An 18,594-nucleotide genomic window follows, 5' to 3' on the forward strand; every position below is an offset into this window, starting at 1 on the left:
CATCAACAGCAAAGATAATCCAATAGCGTAATCCAAAGAACAAGCGTGGGTCAAAATCCAGGTGAGCAGTCCAAAGGAAACAGGGAAATGAAAACCAGAAACTAGAAAACTACGACTAAGACTAGGGATAAACTGACTATGACTATGACTAGGAAAACAGGGAAAACAAACAGGGAAAAATGCTCAGTAATGTCCACAAATGTAAATCAATACTTCGCAATGAGTGTGTGTGTGAAGCTGGCTTTTATGGTAGACAAACAGGAAGTAACCATAGAGGCAGCAGAGGGAGCAGCAACAGTCAGTGGGGGTAAGGGCTCCGTCTGCTGGCCTGGCGTAACAAATTTTTAGTCATTTTGTTCAGTTTTTTATTTTTTAATTATTTGTATGCTTTTTTAGGTTTCTGTTATGTTTTTTTAATTTTAGTTGTAGTCATTTTGTAATACTTATTTTATTTCAGTTATAGGACAAAATTTCACATTTACATTTAAAGTACGAAAATTACAATTAAAGTTAAAATAAAATGAAAACATATTTCTATTTTATTTAAATCTTAGTTAAATTTTTAGTCATTTTGTTCAGTTTTTTATTTTTTTTATTATTTTTATGCTTTTTTATGTTTCTGTTATGTTTTTTAAATTTTAGTTTTAGTAATTTTATAGTACTTATTTTATTTCAGTATTTCAAATTTTCATTTAAAGTACAAAAATGACTGAAATTAAAGCTTAAATTATTGGACAAAATTTCACATTTACATTTAAAGTATGAAAATTAAAATTAAAGCTAAAATAAAATGAAATTTTGTTTTAAATCTTAGTTAAATTTTTAGTCATTTTGTTCAGTGTTTTATTTTTTAATTATTTTTATGCTTTTTATGTTTCTGTTATGTTTTTTAAATTTTAGTTTTAGTCATTTTGTAGTACTTATTTTATTTCAGTATTTCAAATTTTCATTTAAAGTACGAAAAATGACTGAAATTAAGGCTAAAATAAAAAATTTATAAATAAATTAAAATAAAACAACTTTAATTAACAAATTACTAAAACTAAAATCTATTAAAAAAAAAACTAAAACTAATGAAAAATGGACAAAAATAGTTTCATAATCAATAATAACGCTCCCTCCATTAAATAAGTGATCTGGTCTGAATCAGAAGAGAAATCTGAAGTTTGATGAAAAAATCTGATGTGAGAGACAAAAGGAGATTTTTACATTGGAGGAAATGCAATTATAGATTGAGGACTCATATTTTGGCCAAAAGCTATAAATAATAATGGTTTGGTTTCTTACGAACACATAACATGTTAACTGATGGTGTGGATTATTGTGATGTATTTATCAGCTGTTTGGACTCTCATTCTGACGGCACCCATTCACTCCCGAGGATCTATTGGCGAGCAAGTGACGTAATGCTACAGTTCTCCAAATACGTTTAGAAACAAACTCATCTACATCTTGGATGGCCAGCAGGTGAGGACATTTTCAGCAAAGTTTAATTTTATTCCAAAAATAGTAATAGTGTCACAATAACAGGTAGTGGTTTCTCTGACCCTTTCCTTCAGACGCAGTCTTGGGCTCATCCTGCTGGTCTCGGGGTTCATCATGCTGTAGGGTCGCGGTCTGAAGGTGCTGATGCGCTGGGAGATGACGCTCCTCTCGTCCTCGGAGTCAGGACTGACCTGCGGCATCTGACCCGCGGGAGGAAGCCTGTCCAGCTGACCCATACTGGTGCTGTTCACCTTAGACAGCGCAGGAGGACTGGAGCCATGACGAGAGACAGACAGAAAAAGAGAGGCATTATGGGAATGCAACCCTTTTCTGAGACAGCAGCAAGATATAAAACGTCATTCAGATGGTGCTTTTTTCCCTACAGACCTGAGATCTTGTCCAGGAGTGTTGGGGAACGGCTGTGTGTAGGAGAAGGGAAACCAGCCCTTTCTGTGAAGGAGAGTTCAGAACATCAGCAAAACAATAAGAGCAGCATCTGAACAGCTGAGGTGCCATTAATCTTAACAGCAGCTCTCAAGCTTGTTTTAAAAAGGCCCGTTCATACAAGACTGAAGTTAAAAGACTGGGGTAAAGAAAAAAAGTGTGTTCACACCATATGAAATTAAATACCCTGTTGTCAATAATATGTATTAATACATTGGGAAAAAAACCCCATTTGATTATACAGATTGCACTGTATTTCAGCCACATGATCCCAAAACTCACACTTTAGCTAAAATAATATTCAAATATATTTATAGTTGATTTAAATCTTAGTTTTTTGTGATTTTTATTATGTTTCTGTTATGTTTTTTTTTATTTATTTTTTTTAGCTTTAGTTATTTTATAGTACTTTATTTCAGTCATTGGATAAAAAAATATATGATTTTCATTTAAAGTAAAAAAGCTAAAATAATATTAAATATATTTATATTTTATTTATATCTTTGTTTACTTTTTGGCCATTTTGTTGTGTTTTCATTATTTATGTTTTTTTAAAGTTTTTTTATGTTTCTATTATGTTTTTTTTGTCATTGTATAGTACATTTAAATTTGTTTGGTAATTTTGTTATGATTTTTATTATTTATTTTTATGTTTCTGTTATATATTTTTTTTTTTTTAGCTTTAGTTATATTATAGTACTTATTTTATTACAGTTATTGGAAAAAAAATTAAAATGTTTATTTAAAATCAAAAGAATTACTGAAATAATTATTAAATTAAATATATTTATATTTTATTTAAATCTTAGTTAAATTTTTGGTCAGTTTCTGTTATGTTTTTAAATTTTATCTGTTTGTAACTATTTTAATCATTTTATAGTACTTTATTCCAGGTGTTAGATTAAAAAAAATCTAATTTTCATTTAAAGTACCAAAATGACTGAAATTAAAGCTAAAATAAAATTGAAATATATTTCTATTTTATTTTAATCTTAGTTGAATTTTTGTTAATTTTGTTCTGTTTTATTCTTATTTATACATATTATTATAAAATTAAAATACGTTTCTATTTTATTTTAAACTTATTATTGATGTGTTTTTTAGCATTTATTTATTGTAATGTTTATGTTTCTATTATGTTTTTAAAATTTTGGTTTTAGTAATTTTATAGTACTTAATTTATTTCAGTTATTGGAAAAAATATTCAAATTTTAATTCATAGTACAAAAATGACTGAAATTAAAGCTAAAATAAATTTGAAATCTATTTATATTTTATTTCAATCTTAGTTTAATTTTTGGTCATTTTGTTGTGTTTTTATTATTTATTTATTTATATGTTTCTGTTATGTTTTTTTTTTTTTCGTATTTTGTTTTTTTAGTCATTTTAATCATTTTGTAGTAATTATTTTATTTCAGTTATTAGACAAAATGTCTATTTTTAATTTAAAGTACAAAAATGACCAATTAAAGCTAAAATAAAATTAAAATAAATTAACAGAAAAAAAAAACAAGTGTAAGTAATGCTTAAAAATAAAAATAAATAAAAACATATAAAAAAAATAATTTTAACTAATAAATGCTCTTATAGTATGTTAATAATACTAAAATAATAGTGATCATAAGGCAAAGTAGGTCCATATGAATGCATTGTTCTGACGTTCAGAAATGGGGAATATTTGCTCTCAGTGTGTTTGAACGAAAGGAAATTATTGGTTTAGGCCAAGCCATTGTAAAACGACCATATAAGCCCCTCATATTAGTTCTGCACCACAAATCAGTACAAAATGATGCATAGCTAATGTTTAATTGTCCCTGACTAAATGTCTGATGGTCAGATACCTTCCCGTCCGCTCGTTCTGGCCGTAGTGCCAGCCGTCTCTGGGTTCACTGATCAGCAGGGAAAGAGTGTCTCCAGGCAGGAAGGACAGCAGACACGCGCCTCCTCCTCCTCCTCCTCCTCCTCCTCCTGCCTTCTCTCCCTCACAGGAGTCTGGGGAGTGAGGGAACAGAGCCTCCACACGGGACGGAGCAGACAGAGGAAACACACGAGGAAGAGTCGAGCCTGAAACATCACAGCGAGAGCAAACAATTAATGAACAGAAAGAAAAACAGCACAGAAAACAGACACAAGAATAAAAATCTAAGATACACTGTCATTTCATAGTGTATATTATTCTACAATGATAACAAAACAAAAAAAAGATAAATATCACCTTGGCAACTAAATAAGTAAATAAAAGTTTAAGTACAAAATTACTAAAACTAAGTGAAATGGAAATTATAAGAAACTAATACAAATGACAAACGTACACAATTACTAAAACCTAAATTAAATGAAAATGAAAAATCTAAAAATAAAATCTAATTAAATACTATAATCGTATAAGTTTTGAAACAACAGGGTGAAAAAATGATATATATTTAACAATATATATTATCAAGAAATACAACATGTACACTATTATGTTTTACTTTTGGACTGTGCCATTTGAATGACGATTAAACCTATATAATGTGAAGAAATCTCATTCTTTCTAATGCATTGCAATAAAAAGTATATTATTTAAACTGAAAAGTGCATCTGTAATAATGAATTGCATGTTTATCTGTAATTATTTGTATAATAAAAAAAATCTAAAAAAAATTCTTTACTACTTTACTTTACTTAAAATGAAATTTCTACCGGTTTAGGCGTTTATAATGTTTACATGTATAATGTATAATGTTTGTAAAAAAGGATTAAAATATCCTAAAAATAAAATATCATAAACAAAATTACCAAAAATTTAACTAAGATTAAATTATTTGTACTTTAAATGAAATTTTTTTTTATTCAATAACGTCTTGGTTACGTATGTAACCCTCGTTCCCTGAAGGAGGGAACGGAGACGTCACGTCGGAGACCGACGAATTGGGATATCGCTTTAGAGATACCAATCCTCTTCGTGTGTAAACTAAACGAGCCAATGCACATTGGCATGCATGATTGCATCCAGCTGTCGCTGATCACAGCGTGAGCATAAATACACAGCAGGTGCAATGCATAGACAGGATTTCGCTGAGTAGCCGAGCTTGGGTCCGGCCGCACAGCGGTGGTACAGCAGCTGAGGCGACGGGACGTGACGTCTCCGTTCCCTCCTTCAGGGAACGAGGGTTACATACGTAACCAAGACGTTCCCTCTCAGTCGGTCTCTACGACGTCACGTCGGAGACCGACGAATTGGGATCCCTAGCAAAGCGCCGCAGCTGCTGCCCCCCTCCAGTGTCCTGAGCAAGCCACCTGGCCTCCAATTTTTGCTAAGGCCAAGGGCGGATCAGAAAAGACCAGTCACTGTATAACATAGCACTACCTACTTAGTGAAGCTGGAGCACTGGGACGTGCGGAGCTCCCACCCATCCCGCAGGAGGTTCGGAGCAATACGCATATGGCTCAATTAGGACATATGGAAGAATGGAGGTGATTGAACCCTCGTGAAGATGGTAGAAGGTTACCGGGGAAACACGGTCTCTGTGGGTACCGTGGAAGACATATGGGATTCACTTAAGTCTCTCATGTATCCTAAGCCTTCTATCGGTTCTAAAGATTCATCGAGAGAGGCCTGGCGCCTAGACGCTCCGCTACGTCTGGAGCCGAGGAAGGAGGACTCGACAGGGTCTTCATGGACACTCTGGAGAAGATAGCAAGCCGACCTGAGCCAGTGCCTCTCAGTGCTTCTACCCGTTTGAGGTGAGAACACAGGAGGAGACTGGCTCTACACGAAGGCTATAAAACCTAGCGAACGTGTTAGGGGTCGCCCAACCCACAGCTCTACAAATGTCAGATAGCGAGGCGCCACGAGCCAGCGCCCAGGAGGATGCAATACTCCTAGTAGAGTGAGCTCGCAACCTGAGCGGGCAGGGCACGCCCTGAGCTTGATAAGCCAAGGCGATGGCATCCACTATCCAGTGTGCCATCCTCTGCTTGGAGACGGCCTTCCCCTTCTGCCGTCCTCCGTGACAAATAAAGAGCTGATCTGAGGTCCTGAAGCTTTGCGTCCGGTCGACGTAGCATCTTAATGCTCGGACGGGACAAAGCAAAGCTAGGGCTGGGTCTGCCTCCTCCGGGGGCAGCGCTTGCAGGCTCACCACTTGGTCCCTGAAGGGAGTAGTGGGAACCTTGGGCACGTAGCCAGGCCGGGGCCTCAGGGTTACCTGGGAATCTGCCGGCCCGAACTGAAGGCACGAATCGTCGACCGAAAACGCCTGCAGGTCCCCTACCCTCTTGATGGAGACCAATGCCAGCAGGAGCAGAGTCTTCATAGAGAGATACTTCAGCTCGACTGACTGTAAAGGCTCAAAGGGGACCCGCTGTAGTGCTGTGAGCACCAGAGACAGGTCCCAAGAGGGTACGGAGGGGGGCCTAGGAGGATTTAACCTCCTGGCTCCCCTGAGAAACCTGACGACCAGGTCGTGCCTACCTACTGACCTTCCTTCAACGGGGTCATGGTTTGCAGAAATAGCGGCCACATAGACCTTAAGGGTGGAGGGTGACAGCCTACGCTCCAACCCTTGCTGCAAAAAGGTAAGCACGACTCCGACCGAGCATCTTCGGGGATCCTCATTTCTTGAGAAAGCCCATTCGACGAACAGGTTCCACTTCAAGGCGTAAGCATGTCTCGTGGATGCAGCTCTCGCCGAAGTGATGGTGTCTACCACTCCTTGGGGTAGATCACTCAGAACCTCCGCGTCCCGTCCAGGGACCAGACATGTAGTTTCCAGAGGTCTGGACGCGGGTGCCACAGGGTGCCCCGTCTCTGAGTCAGTAAATCCTTCCTCAGAGGAATCCGCCAGGGAGGGGCTGTCGCGAGGAGCATCAGTTCTGGGAACCAGGTCCGAGTAGGCCAGTAAGGCGCCACTAACAGGACCTGCTCCTCGTCCTCCCTGACCTTGCACAGTGTCTGTGCGAGAAGGCTCACTGGGGGAAACGCATACTTGCGAAGGCCCCGTGGCCAGCTGCATGCCAGGGAGTCCGTGCCGAGTGTACCCTCGGTCAGGGAGTAAAAGAGCTGGCAGTGGGACGTCTCTGGGGAAGCAAACAGGTCTACCTGAGCTTTCCCGAAACGTCTCCAGATCAGCTGGACCGACTGGGGATGGAGTCTCCACTCTCCGGGAAGCGCAGCTCGTGAGAGCTCGTCGGCTGCACGGTTGAGCAAACCCGGAATGTGAATGGCACGAAGCGACCTCAGATGCTTCTGACTCCAGAGGAGGAGAGAACGGGCGAGCTGCGACATGCGACGGGAGCGTAGACCACCTTGTCGGTTGATGTACGCAACGGTCGCAGTGTTGTCCGTACGGACCAGCACGTGTTTGCCTCGAAGGCGCCCTTTGAGACGGTTCAAGGCAAGGCGTACTGCCAGCAGCTCTAGGCAGTTGATATGCCAGTGTAGCTGGGGGCTCGTCCAAACCCCCGACACTGCCTGCCCGTTGTACGTGGCTCCCCAACCGGTGGTGGAGGCATCCGTGTGTACCACAGCGTGCCTGGAGACCTGTTCTAAGGGAACTCCTGCCCGAAGAAAAGCTAGGTCTGACCACGGGGTGAAGGTTAGGCGACAGGCCGAGGTTACTTTGACCCGGAGAGTGCCGCGCTGCCACGCTCTCCTCGGGACTCGGCCATGAAGCCAGTGCTGAAGTGGCCTCATATGGAGCAGGCCAAGCGGTAAGACTGCCGTAGCTGCTGCCATATGCCCCAGGAGCCTCTGAAACTGTTTCAGTGGGACCACTTCTCTGCTCTTGAACGTATTCAAGCAGTTCAGCACCGACTGAGCCCGCTCTTGCGTGAGGCGAGCTGTTTGGCTGACCGAGTCCAGTTCCACACCAAGAAAAGAGATCCTCTGCACGGGGGAGAGTTTGCTCTTTTCCCAGTTGACCCGAAGGCCCAAGCGGGCGAGGTGTGCCAACACCAGGTCCCTGTGTCCGCATAACTGCTCTCGAGAGTGTGCTAGTATCAGCCAGTCGTCGAGGTAGTTGAGGATACGAACGCCCTGTTCCTTGAGGGGAACAAGGGCCGCCTCCGCGACTTTCGTGAAGACACGGGGGGAGAGGGACAGCCCGAAGGGCAGGACCTTGTACTGATATGCTCTGCCTTCGAACGCGAACCGCAGAAATGGTCTGTGGCGCGGAAGGATCGAAACATGAAAGTACGCGTCCTTCAGGTCGATCGCTGCGAACCAATCCTGGGGACGAACACATCTGAGGATGTGTTTTTGTGTGAGCATTCTGAAAGGTAGCTTGTGAAGAGCTCGATTCAAGATGCGCAGGTCCAGGATCGGTCGTAAACCGCCGCTTTTCTTGGGTACTATGAAGTAGGGGCTGTAAAACCCTGTCTTCATATCGGCTAGAGGGACCGGCTCTATTGCTTTCTTCGCCAGCAAGGTAGCAATCTCTGCCCGTAGGACAGGGGCATCTGCTACTTTCACTGTAGTGAAGTGGATGCCCCTGAACCGAGGCGGACGCCGGGCGAACTGAATCGCGTAGCCGAGCCTGATGGTCCGGAGGAGCCAGCAAGACGGACTGGGAAGCCCTCTCCAGGCCCCCAGCCAACGTACAAGAGGGACCAGCGGGACCACTGACGTACCTGCGGGGGGGCAGCGAGGTGGAACGCAGGGACCCCGCTCGGGCGTCTCTATGCCGGTCCGAAGCGGGGTCAGGGTGTCTGTGTGTGGTGTGTGCAAGACATTTACCTGCGTTCTGGCAGCTGGTGCGTGAGTAGTCCGTCTTACCGCACTCTCCAACCGCCCAGCGCCATTTGCTGGCGGGAGGGGAGAGGGTCGGGACGTGATGGAGGATTACCCGCCGGGAAATTCCCCACCGTCACCGTCAGACCAGTCAGCCCTCTGCCAGAGGTAGAGTCCCCCCGGCGTTTGCCGGGGGGAACGGTAGATCTGGGCAGAGGAACTGGCACCCCGCCCCTTTGCAGGAAGCGGAGTCTGGTCCGCAGCTCCGTGATGGACATGCCGCCGCAATGACAGCATGACTCATCCACAAACGCCGCCTGAGCGTGCTCAATACCCAGACACGTCAGACAGCGATCGTGACCATCACCTGGCGCCAGGTAACGACCGCATCCAGAAACGCACGGGTGAAACGGCATTGTGTTTCAAACACCTCGTCTTTAAAAAGACGTTCACCCGTGATACTCTTTTAGAAACTGCTCAGTGCTGAAGCACACAGGGGAGATGGCCGCTGCGACACAGAAGGCAGGTAGTGCAATCCTTGACTGCGCGCTTTTTCCACCCACAGGAGACCACCACCGCTGACGCGCCGTACCGCCAACACCGCAGTGAAGAGTTCTTTCTTGTAAGAATGGCTCGTTGCGTCTCTCATTGAGAAGATCGGCTCCGATGCGAAATGCTGTCTATGCATTGCACCTGCTGTGTATTTATGCTCACGCTGTGATCAGCGACAGCTGGATGCAATCATGCATGCCAATGTGCATTGGCTCGTTTAGTTTACACACGAAGAGGATTGGTATCTCTAAAGCGATATCCCAATTCGTCGGTCTCCGACGTGACGTCGTAGAGACCGACTGAGAGGGAACTGATACAGTAAGTATAACTAAAATGTAAAAAACATAACAGAAACATAAAAAACACAATAATAAATAAATAAATAATAAAAAACACAATAAAATCACCAAAAATGTAACTAAGATTTAAATAAAATATAAATATTTTTAAATCTTATTTTAGCTTTAATTTCAGTCATTTTTGTACTTTAATTAAATGTTTTAATTGCTTTACATTACTTAAAATTATATTTTCATGATGCAGGAGGTTTAGGCATCAATTAATAATTTTAATGTTTGTAAAACAGGCTTAAAATTTCATATAAGTATAGATTCAACCCAGATATTAATATGATATATTTTATATAATTATAAATACATATATTTTCATTATTTATTTACTGTATTTATTTATTTTTAATTTAATGCACTGCAAAATGCTTTCCTTAGACGTTTTGTCTTGTTTCCAGCAAAATATCTAAAAATTCTTAAATCAAGAAGGATTTTCTAGACGAGAAAAAAATAGTGTCTTGTTTTTTTTTAAGTAAAAATTAAGTGTGTTTTTGCTTGCAACAAGCAAAATAATCTGCCAATGGGATAAGAAAAATCATCCTGTTTTCTGTTTGAAATAAGATTATTGTTCTTTCCCCATTAGCAGATTATATTGCTTATTCTAAGCAAAACCTCACTTTATTTTGACTTATGACAATAATGGTTACTAGCCTAGAAAATCCTTCTGGATTTAAGAATTTTTAGATATTTTCGCTCAAAACAAGACATAAATATAAGAAAAGCAATTTTTGCAGTGTGAAGGTTTTATTCATTTCACTCATGCAATTGGTAAATAATAACCCAACAATTACAATAAGTATTAAATATTAAAGTAATAACACCAGTACTTTCTGGGTCTAATTTGAGCTTTGAGCTTCAATATATACACTACCGTTCAAAAGTTTGGGGTCAGTAAGACTTGTAATAGTCTTTAAAGAAGTCTCTTCTGCTCATCAAGGCTGCATTTATTTGATTAAAAATACAGAAAAAAAAACAGTAATATTGCAAAATGTTTTTACGATATAAAATAATGTTTTTTATTTAAACATACTTTAAAATAGAATTTAATCCTGTGATGAAAAGCTGAATTTTTATCAGCTGTTACTCCAGTCTTAAGTGTTACATGATCCTTCAGAAATCATTCTAATATTCTGATTTATTATTAGAATGATCAATGTTGGATCATATCAACAGTTGTGCTGCCAAATATTTTTTGGAACCTATATATATATATATATATATATATATGGCAAAAACAAGCACACTCACACACACCCATGAATCCCTCACGAATCTCATTGGGCTGTCTCCTCGGCAGCGGCAGTGTGGAGGTGGAGTAGAGATCGGGACCCTTCAGCACATTGAGGGCCGCTGGAGAGCCGGACAGCAGGACGGGTGTGAGCGCGCGGGACAGAGGGGCGCTGTGGGGCAGAGGAGGGCTGTGGGGGGCCGTTAGGGGCGGAGTCAGGCCCAGCAGGGAGCTGTGGGAGGAGGTGGAGGTGTGGCTAATGGAGGGAGGAGACAGTAGTTCGGACACGCCCACTGCTGGCTGTGAGGGGGCGGGGCTGGCTGAAGAACTGGAGAGGGCGTGTCCATTACTGGAGGAGTTCTGGTGAGACTGTGACAGACTTTCAGACTGAGACGAGCGCTGCTGCTGCTGCTGAGAACGACTGCTGCTGTCACCGTTCAACAAAGGTGGGACTTCCTGTACAGACAGCCTCTGGTGGAAGAGAAATCAACCATCATCAGTGTTGGGGGTAATGCATTACAAGAAACGCAAGTTATGTAATAATATTACTTTTCCCAAGTAACTAGTAAAGTAACGCATTACTTTAAATAAGGAAATATCTGAGTTACTTTTTCCCCCATTTATGGATTAAAAGCTCTCCTGTCCCCATGTTGAGAGAAATCATGAGTAAGATGTAACTTTAGTTCTAGAATAAATCATGCATTAATTCATCTCACTCACTAAAAAACACAGATACAGTATTCCTCAAAATGAATTAAAAAAATGTGAAATTCAATGCAAACCTGCAATAATTAAATATGTTAAATAATACAAATATCCTTTATGTATTTAATCCCATTTTATTAACAAAGTCTTCATTCAGAATTCATCCATACTAATAAGCAAAACTGACTCAAGAAAATCTAACATTTGTTTTCCTTTTTTTATTGCTGAGTTGACATTTTTCTTCTGCGGTCTACTGTACAGACGTCAATTTACTTTTCTCTAAGCCTGAGGCTTTTGGTGTGAAAAGGCTTTTACATTTGACAAAAATAGACATTTTTATATTAAAAACAAACAAGCAAGCCCTGCCCAGATTTAAAAAGTAACGCAAAAGTAACGAAACGCATTACTTTCCATAAAAAGTAACTAAGCAACGTAATTTGTAATTATTTTTTTAGAGAGTAACTCAATATTGTAATGCATTACTTTTAAAATTAACTTTCCAAAACCTTGAGCATTATTAGTTTTGTATCTTGATTAATTACATGGAAATTGAGTGGAAATCAACATTGATGTTAAAAGATATGCCTCTTCCGCAACAATATTTTTTGGCCTTCTTCATTTGGTAATTTCTATAAAAACAAAGCATGGACAAATTTAAGAAGTGTCCTACAAAATACTACACAGGACCGTGTTAAACAACAAAAAATCTTATCACATTTTATTATATTTTTACATTTATTACATTTTAAGATCACTTTGGAAAAATTTAGAAACCTATATGGGCAGAAAACAGGAGTGTATGATACAAATGTAAGTATTTAGTGAGCTTTTTTTTATTTTAGAATATTTTTGAAAATGAAAAAACAATATATTATACCATTATGTATTTTATTAGGAAAATGTCAAATAAAAAGTGGTCTCTTTTCAAACTGTTTTTCACATTTTATAAATGAGATTAAAAATAAACAAAAATTCTGAAACAAATTAGAAACAAAACAGCTGAAAACGTATTAAATCTTATAAAAGCACTGAAAAAAGCACTTTTTAATTTAATTATTTAAATGTTTTTGTATGTTTCTTTTCGTTTTTTATTTTATAGTACTTATTTTATTTCAGTTATAGGCCAAAATGTACAATTTTCATTTAAAGTATAAAAAATGACAGAAATTTAAGCTAAAATAAAACTTAAATATATTTATATTTTATTTAAATCTTTTTGGTCATTTTGTTGTGTATTTTTATTATTCATTTATTTTATTTATTTATTTATTTTTTTTTCTGTTATGTTTTTAAAACTTTAGTTTTAGTCATTTTAAAGTACGTATTTTATTTCTGTTTTTGGAAATGTTTTTTAAATTTCATTCAAAGTACAAAAAAATGACTGAAAAGAAAGCCAAAATAAAATTAAAATGCATAAATTTTTTTCAAAATCTTTCTTTAATTTTGGTCATTTTGTTGTGTTTTTTAATTAATTTATTTATTATGTTTTTGTTATGTTTTTTAAATGTTAGTTTTAGTCATTTTATAATACTTTTTCAGTTATTGGAAAAAAAAAATCAAATTTTCATTTAACAAATAGACAAAAAAATGATATTCAACTTCAAGCACAGCCGTTCATTAAATGCGTTGAGTCAAAATGTTAAGAAATGTCTGTAAAAAAAGTCTGTATAACTAATAATTTCACTTTAAAATTAAAATGAAAAGAAGGAAAATTTATAAAAAAATTATTTTACATAAAAAGAATGACCATTTATGACCATTATGTTCATTGTTCACCATTATTATTATTATTATTTTATTTATTTATTTTTATTTTGCATTATGACAGTGTGATAATGTAAATATAAACTCGATCTGCTCACTTGTTCTCCAGGTTGAGTGATTCCCAGTTTGGCGTTTCGCAGGGCCTCCGCTAGTCCTGCTCCTCCAGAGCTCTGGGGGGCGGTGTGCCGCAGCAGGTTCAGCGCTCGCTCTGGGAGTTTGGTTGGCTGTGCACAAGACTGCTGCCACGATGACAGCTTCTGAGACAACAGCTCTCTCACCTACCAAACAAAACCAGCTCCTTAGACTGTTGATTGCTAAACACTAGGGGTGTGATGAGACACTTATCTCACAAGATGAGGCGAGACAAGACTGGGTTCATGAGAATGAGACAAGACAAGATTTTTTTAAACTTTTTTAAAGAAATCCTCAATAATGAAACATATAGGGAAAACTATTTAATTCAACTAAAAAAACTAAAAATGTAGGTGCATTTTAATATGAACTTGTACTTTATGAAATTAAACTCTATTTTAATGAATTATATGCAGTAATAAACATGTAAACTATAGCTGCATGATCCTGGATAAATTGAAAAACAATTTTCTTTTATAAACTGGAGATCACGATTCTCTCACGATTCTGCAGAAAAAAAGGATTAGAAATCTAAAGAAAATCACGTAATTTACTAGTGGTTCTGACAAATATTCATTAAGTCTATATTTGAACAAAATGTAAAAAAATGAAGGAGTGTCTCAATTAATAAAGACTTGTTTCACTATTGGAATCTCCTGAATGTTTAATTCAATGATAAATGCATTTTTTTAAACGTGCAGTTGTTGCAACCTCCTGGCGGAAGAGGATAAGTGTTACACTGCATATGTGTTAAGACACTTTCGTTTTGATTGCTACGGCAAACAATAAGTGTTTATACCCAAACTATAAGCTTTTATCCCAGTACTTATGTTATTTAAATGTCTGTTACAAAGAAATAAGGATCATTATGTGGTTGAAAATGTTGTTTGTGCTGCACTTTCCATCTGTCATGAACAAATGCTGACAGATTCAACCCAGGCTCAATGGAAAAATGTGCCTGTTGCAATATTTCTGCAAAATGATATTATGTTTCTTCTTGCAGATTTTGCAACACTCATTGCAAAAAATGCTTTTCTTACAATTTTTTTTTATGTGCAGTCAAAATATAAAATTCCTAAATCTTGAAGGATTTTCTGGACGAGTAAAAATTCAGTGAGTTTTCACTGCAAAAAAAATGCTTTTCTTACTTAGATGTTTTGTCTTGTTTCCAGCCAAAATATCTAAAAATTCTTGAACCAGGAAGGATTTTCTAGACATCTTATTTCAAGCAGACAACTAGATTATTTTTCTTACCCCATTGGCAGATTATTTTGCTTGTTTTAAGCAAAAACTCACCTAATTTTGACTTGTTTTTACTAAAAACAAGACACAAATTTTTACTTGTCTAGAAAATCCTTCCTGATTCAAGAATTTTTTGATATTTTGGCTGGAAACAAGACAAAAAATCTTACTAAGAAAAGCATTTTTGCAGTGTTTGCTTAGAACACGCAAAATTATCTGCCAATGGGGTATAAGAAAAAAAAAACTTTTTTCAAACAGAAATCAATTATTTTTCTTTCCCTATTGGCAGAGAATTTTGCTTGTTTCAAGCAAAAACGCACTTAATTTTTACATGATTTTTGTGAAAAAAAGAAAATAATTTTCCTTCCTGATTTAAGAATTTTTAGATATTTTGGCTGGAAACAAGATAAAAAAAATCAAAGTAAGCACTGCAAAAAATGCTTTTCTTACTTAGATTTTTTTGTCTTGTTTCCAGCCAAAATATCAAAGGATTTTCTAGACGAGTAAAAACAAGCAAAATAATCTGCCAATGGGGTAAGAAAAAAAAAAAAATCTTATTTCAAGCAGACAACTAGATTATTTTTCTTACCCCATTGGCAGATTATTTTGCTTGTTTTAAGCAAAAATTCACTTTAAAAATTTACTTGTCTAGAAAATCCTTCCTGATTCAAGAATTTTTAGATATTTTGGCTGGAAACAAGACAAAAAATCTAAGTAAGAAAAGCATTTTTTGCTGTGCATGACTTATAAACTAATGCATTTTTATGTTTACAACACATAACCAGCTCCAAATGTGTGGCTTTATTGATGTAGTAAATTAAGTAAACTTGCTCTGTAGCACACCTGGTAAAGCATGGTTCTCTCAGCAAATGTGTTTTTAGATAGATGTGTTTCATTTCACTTTGATAGCACTGCAAAAAATGTTTTTCTTACTTAGATTTTTTGTCTTGTTTCCAGCCAAAATTTCTAAAAAATTCTTAAATCAGGAAGGATTTTCTAGACGAGTAAAAATTATTTTATTGTTTTAGAAAAAAACAAGTCAAAATTAAGTGTGTTTTTGCTTCAAACAAGCTAAATAATTTGTCAATGGGGTAAGAAAAACAATCTGTTTGAAATAAGATTTTTTTAGTTCATCCCATTGGCAGATCATTTTGCTTGCTCTAAGCAAAAACTTACTTAATTTTGACTTGTTTTTGTACTTATTTTTAGATATTTCGGCTGGAAACAAGACACAAGATCTAAGAAAAGCATTTTTTGCAGTGTGCACTCTGGTAACACTGTTTCACTGCAATAAAATGCTTTTCTTACTTAGATTTTTTTAAATCAAGGAGGATTTTCTAAACGAGTAAAAATTATTGTCTTGTTTTCAGAAAAACATATCAAAATTACGTTATAATCTGCCAATAGGGTGAGCAAAATCAAAAAACAGGATTATTTTTCTTACCCCATTGGCAGATTATTTTGCTTGTTTCAAGCAAAAACGCACTTAATTTTGATTTGTTTTTCTGAAAACAAGACAATAATTTTTACTTGTTTAGAAAATCCTTCCTGATTTACGGATTTGCAGATATTTTGGCTGGAAACAAGTCAAAAAATCTAAGTAAGAAAAGCATTTTTTTGCAGTGTGCACTCCAGTGAAGAGTTTTAAACTTGGTAACATAGAATAGTGCAAGAAACTGCATGATAATAAGTCTGTATTAATCAATAATCTGCTCCTGTAATCAAAATTTAAATGATAAGGAATAAAACTTGTTGGTGGTTTACCGCCTAAAGTGTTTATCTGCAGTGAATTAAACATATAGGTATTTTTTCCATGTAGGTAGAAGCACATTTTTCCAGTGAGCCTGTTGTGTTTGCTAGTCCTTTCCAGCATTAGTTAGCTGGTTGAAGCTCTATAGTGTTACCTTGCAGTGGTAGTTGACGAGGATCTTGGTGACTGAACACTGACGGTCCACCAGAAAACAATAGCGCCGCCTTTCTTCTGTCAGAGCGGAGCGATAACCGACTGCAACCAGAGAGTCCAGCTCGCCCTGTCTGCGACTCATCAGCTCCACATACTGTAACAGAGAGAGAATTTACATCAATTCAGCTTTAAATAGAATAATAAAAATGTACAGCAAGACCAGAATGTGACTCTTTTAGGAAGGGGTTCTCAAACTTTTTTGTCAGCCAAACCTATTAGGCTTAAATATTTACTTGAAGTATCTCTAGAGATTTTAAGTTTGCATGTTCATGGTTCTCTAAGGTTGCACTGCAAAAAATGCTTTTCTTATTTAGACTTTTGTCTTGTTTCCAGTCAAAATATCTGAATATTCTAAAAATCAAGATGGATTTTAAAAATAAAAAATAAAATTATTTTCTTGTTTTCAGAAAAAACAAGCCAAAATTATGTATTTTTTTTTTTTTTTTTGCTTAAAACAAGCAAATTAATCTGCCAATGGGGTAGGAAAAATATCAAACAGAAAACAAGATATTTTTTCTTCCCCCCTTTGGCAGATTAATTTGCTTGTTTCGAGCAAAAGCACTATTTATAACTTAATTTCTTTTTTTCTGTTTTTTTTTCTGTTTTTTCTGAAAACAAGATAATTTTTTTTACTTGTCTAGAATTTAAGAATTTTTAGATATTTTGTCTGAAAACATGACAAAAAATCTAAGAAAAGCATTTTTTGCAGTGTAGTCACATGACATGCAAGTAAACAGATAAAGTACATTGCAAAAAATGCTTTTCTTACTTAGATTTTTTGTCTTGTTTCAAGCCAAAATATCTAAAAAAAATTTAAATCAGGAAGGATTTTCTAGACGAGTAAAAGTTATTTACTTATTTAAGCTAAAACACTTAATTTTGACTTTTGAGAAAATCCTTCTTGATTTAAGATTTTTTAGATATTTTGGCTGGAAACAAGACAAAAAATGTAAGTAAGAAAAGCTTTTTTTGCAGTGTATAATATCTTTTACTTTTTTAGTAAATGTTTTTTTTTTTTACTTTGCACCTGGACTTTAAAGTAGACTCAAACCTCTTTTTTGTTGTGTGTCTCATTCTACATTACATTCAAACTAGTGTTTTAAGAAACGTATCAATTAAATAATAAAAAAAACAACACATGTTAATATAACTAATAAAACTGTATTTTTAATAAAAATAAGTATTAATAATGTTTTAATAAAAATATATAATAAAATAAATACAATTTTATTTAATTTAATAAAAAATATATATTACAATATTATAACTATATAATAATTTAATAAAATAACATATATAACTAAACAGAAATAAAATAAATGATAATAATTATATGTGACCCTTGACCACAAAACCAGTAATAAGGGTAATTTTTTTAATTGAAAGCTAAATAAAAAGGCTTTCCAATGATGTATGGTTTGATAGGACAATATTTGGTAACTATTTGAAAATCTGGAATCTGAGAGTGCAAAAAATCCAAATATTGAGAAAATTGCCTTTAAAGTTGTCCAAATGAAGTTCTTAGCAATGCATATTGCCAAACAAAAATTTAATTTTGATATATTTACGGTATGAAATTTACAAAATATCTTCATGGAACTTGATCTTTACTTAATATCCCAAAGATTTTTGGCAAGAAAAAAGAAAAGTCAATAATTTTGACCCATACAGTGAATTTTTTTCTATTGCTACAAACATACCCGTGTTACTTCATGAATAATAATTATATTACAAGTTAGAATATTAATATGTATGTCTACTTCCAAATGTTCAAATGCACATACTTTTCACAAATTACTTTTCACTTTTTTTTTTTTTTTTTTTTTTTTTGCCAATACAAAATAAAAGGTTTCCCAAACATTATATTAAAATGGATTTTTGCTTTGTTGTTGTTGTTATCTAATTTGATTAGGTTTTTAAAACACTAGTTTGAATGTAATGTAGACTGGACTGAGACACACAACAACAAAAAAAGAGGTTTGGGTCTACATTAAAGTCCAGGTTCAAAAAAATA

The 18,594-nt window shown here is 36.2% G+C and overlaps 1 protein-coding gene across 2 annotated transcripts in view; it reads right to left on the bottom strand.

The window, feature by feature from the left end:
• LOC141342878 (BAR/IMD domain-containing adapter protein 2) overlaps positions 1-18,594 on the bottom strand; it is a 48,251-nt gene that overhangs the window by 9,202 nt on the left and 20,455 nt on the right. Inside the window, exons 8-13 of one of the 2 annotated variants that reach the window (XM_073847450.1) lie at positions 16,522-16,674; positions 13,342-13,521; positions 10,801-11,245; positions 3,771-3,993; positions 1,873-1,935; positions 1,548-1,755 (exon numbers count right to left, since the gene is read on the bottom strand). In XM_073847450.1, the coding sequence (XP_073703551.1) occupies positions 1,548-1,755; positions 1,873-1,935; positions 3,771-3,993; positions 10,801-11,245; positions 13,342-13,521; positions 16,522-16,674 (1,272 nt within the window). Of the gene's footprint in view, positions 1-1,547; positions 1,756-1,872; positions 1,936-3,770; positions 3,994-10,794; positions 11,246-13,341; positions 13,522-16,521; positions 16,675-18,594 lie in introns of both variants that reach the window. The other variant, XM_073847449.1, reaches the window with a different exon arrangement.

The sequence above is a fragment of the Garra rufa genome, chromosome 9 (assembly GCF_049309525.1).
Source record: "Garra rufa chromosome 9, GarRuf1.0, whole genome shotgun sequence".
NCBI classification, from domain to species: domain Eukaryota; kingdom Metazoa; phylum Chordata; class Actinopteri; order Cypriniformes; family Cyprinidae; genus Garra; species Garra rufa.